The sequence below is a fragment of the Capsicum annuum genome, unplaced genomic scaffold, assembly GCF_002878395.1.
Source record: "Capsicum annuum cultivar UCD-10X-F1 unplaced genomic scaffold, UCD10Xv1.1 ctg48655, whole genome shotgun sequence".
NCBI lineage: Eukaryota > Viridiplantae > Streptophyta > Magnoliopsida > Solanales > Solanaceae > Capsicum > Capsicum annuum.
Window position 1 is genome coordinate 1 of NW_025856376.1, and position 3,362 is coordinate 3,362.

General features: G+C 34.8%; 1 protein-coding gene across 1 annotated transcript; it reads right to left on the reverse strand.

Annotated features, from left to right (window-relative positions):
• Positions 1–12: 12 nt before the first annotated feature.
• Positions 13–2,233, reverse strand: LOC124892579 (agamous-like MADS-box protein AGL62; the record flags this gene model as incomplete). Its single annotated transcript, XM_047403824.1, has 3 exons — positions 2,068–2,233; positions 1,623–2,023; positions 13–80 (listed from the first exon to the last, which is right to left on the reverse strand). Coding segments are annotated over exons 1-3 (635 nt in total), but the record flags the coding sequence as incomplete, so codon positions are not given.
• Between the last annotated feature and the right edge of the window lie 1,129 nt (positions 2,234–3,362).

The window sequence follows — 3,362 nt, forward strand, 5'->3', positions numbered from 1 at the left end:
CAAGACTTGTACCCTCTGGCTTTTAGCCACTTTACTGCAAAATGTGCTGCCATGGCTTCGGCGTCATTGTGATCCCTGCACTGTATCGGTAGAGCAAAAGCAAAAAGAAAACTTCCAACACAATCCCGTGCTAGTCCTCCTATGCCGGCTTTTCCATTGTGGTCAAAATAACTTCCATCGGTGTTGAATTTAACCTATCCCTGTTGAGGCTTCCAAGTTATCATGAAATTAACTATCCAAGATTAGGTATTCCATCCTTAAGGTGGGATTAATAACACTACAACTACGGGATAAGTTATTTCATGCATTTTATCTCAATCAAATATGGGATAAATTAATCCTAAAATTAAACCCAATATTAATTATCTCTAATCTCTTATACCAAACGAGCCCATACACTAATCATAGTGCTAACTGTACTCTACTATTTTCCATTTTTACAATAGATTTTCGGAATTCCTGTAGAATATTGCAATGGTCAAGTCAATTTTTTTTAATGTATACACCAAACTAATACTCTTTATCATGGTTAGTATTAAGATATACTTATTAATAATATTTCCTTAATAGGACCACTAAAATAGGTCCTATTTACCGATAGCTTTACCAGTAATTTGCCGCTAAATAAAAAGTAGTTGAAAGTAATTATTTTTGGCGCCAATAATATAAGCATTTATCGGCACTTGATATAACTACCACTAAACACTTTAACGACATGCAATGACCTTAACCTAAATGTCGTTAAATATTTTTGCGGTAATATTTATTTCCACTAAATATCTCTTTTGTTGTAGTGGTAGCCAATAAAATAGGTCCTATTTACTGTTAGCTTTACCAGTAATTTACCGATAAATAAAAAGTTGTTGAAAGTAATTACTTTTGGTGCCAATAGCATAAGCATTTGTCGGCACTCGATATAACTGCCATTAAAGACGCTAACGACATACAATGACCTTAACTTAAATGCCGTTAAATATTTTTGTGGAAAAATATATTTCTACTAAATATCTCTTTTGTTGTAGTGGTAGCCAACAGCCACCGTATACCTAGCACGACATATGATAATACACAAATGGTCGTACATCAATTTTCCTTTTAAGATTTTGTAATTTCTAGATATACGTTGTTAAAGAAGAGAGCAACACCATTCAAGTATAAAATCAACATATCAATGAACTAATAACATAACATATATATATAACTAAAGTTACTGGGTTCGAATAAACCACAACTGATGATAGAACATCATAAGATGACTCAAATGACACACACTAACACCATTCAAACGACAAAAACAACACAACTATGGACTGATAACATGACTCGAACGACAAACACCGACACCATTCAAACGATAAAATCAACATGACAATGGACTGACAACATAACACATAACTAAACTCGTATGGTTCGAATGAACCATAAGATAGATGATGAACATCATAGGACTGACTCAAATTAAAAATGACACACTGAGGATAACTCAAATGACACGATAAATCTAGATGCGCTTATTTCTCATGCGTCTTCCATAATGCGCGACTTAGGAACGACAGTTGAACTAGTAGGGAACTGTAAAAGAAGTAGATCCACCAGCACTAATTAGGAAACGGTGCACCAACATTGGGTTTATGTGAAGAACTTTCCCCATCACCACTAGTAGGAGACAAGGCACTTCCAAAGGTGAGAAATGGCAGTGGAGCATCACTCCCCATTTGTTGAAGTTCTGCCTCGAATTCAACTTTTCGCTTTTGAGATTCCAATGCCTCCTTCAATTGTTCAAGTTGGGAGAGGCTAAGTCCTTTGATAATCGGAGATTCGCACACACGATCGTAGGCTCCCCTCCCAGATTCAAGTAGGGATTTCCCTACAGCTTTCTCCTTCTGGAGAGACTCCTGCATGTCTATGACCTCCTTATTGAGCCCACGTTGACCAGTGTTTCGATGAGCCCTGATTAGGTGGTTGTGGCGATCATCATCATTTGGTGGAGGGAGGTCCCTCCCAGGAACATATTCACCAGCAACTACACTGAAGGGTGGCCAAAGGAGTAAACTTTGTTGGCCTTGCCTGGAGAAAATACCACAATGGCAATTTCATCACCACATAGCGTACAAAGTTCACTAGCCTTTTTGAAGAGGCCAGCACGATGCTTAGAGAAAGTAAATTGCATGTTACTCTCATTTTTCATTTTCACTATTTCGACCTTTCTTCGACCCTTGCTCAATCTTGCCATGACTAAGTTAACACTACTGAATATTTGTGAAACCAAGAAGTAGTAGTTGTGATTTTTTATCTCAGCACAAAGAGCTTTTATATTAGAAATTCCGATATTTTGTTTCACCTTTTTAGGAAAATAAATTAAAATTACTTGGAGAGCCTATAAATTTATGTTTTTTCTTTTTTTTTTTAAAAGATTTGAGTGGAACCCGCTTTCGCCTCTATTCTTTGTGTCGTTAGCGCTAATCGAATCCTTAATGACCATAATTCATAATTAGACAATATATGTTTTTCTTAAGTTGAATTATGACGTTCTACAAAAGTATTAAAAAGAAAACATTACATCATTAGTACGTATGATATTTTATTTTATCACTTTATTAATTTGAGTACACATTGAAGAGTAATAATAAAAAGTAAAATATCAAATTATTACTATAACATTTCTGAATTTTCAAATGTAATATTCGAGCTATGCCTGAAGGTTCTGACGTTCGGTGTTCATCGAACGAGCAAAGATACATGACATTTTTCTTTTATATTATAAGTTTTATTCGTTCATCCACGATTATTAATTATTAGTTGATATGTACAATCACGTCAATTATTAGTTAACCATAAAATTAACATGGTTTGGTATTACAAGCACCAATTATGTGAATAAGTTTGTCTTTTTCTTCTCGTGCGGATTGGCGTAAAAAAATTGTAGTAGAGAAAGGTTGTATTTCTCCCAAACCTACTAAAAACAATTGTTCATTCTGACATACTGCAATTAACGAAGCAACTAAATTGAAAAATACATATTTAAAAGAAACAGAGGTTAATAACCTCCGAAATCAAATTATTTATGTTTGTTAATATATAGATGCATGTCACGATAAATTTACGATTCAAAAAGAACTGATCATTTTGTTTACAAAGTTGATCACGTCTTTGAAAGCTGGCCTAGCTAGTTACCAGAAAGTGGTTTCAACTTGTCGTCTGACGACTCCCAAGCACCGGTAAGCTTAGAATGCGAGATTGTTTGTAACTTGTTCATTAGCAAGTGAATTAAGATAATGTAGAGTTTTTTGCTGCTCCTTATGACTAATAGGACCTAACTTCAACTTGGGGCATATTGCTAATTACTGTTCTTGATCTTTGTA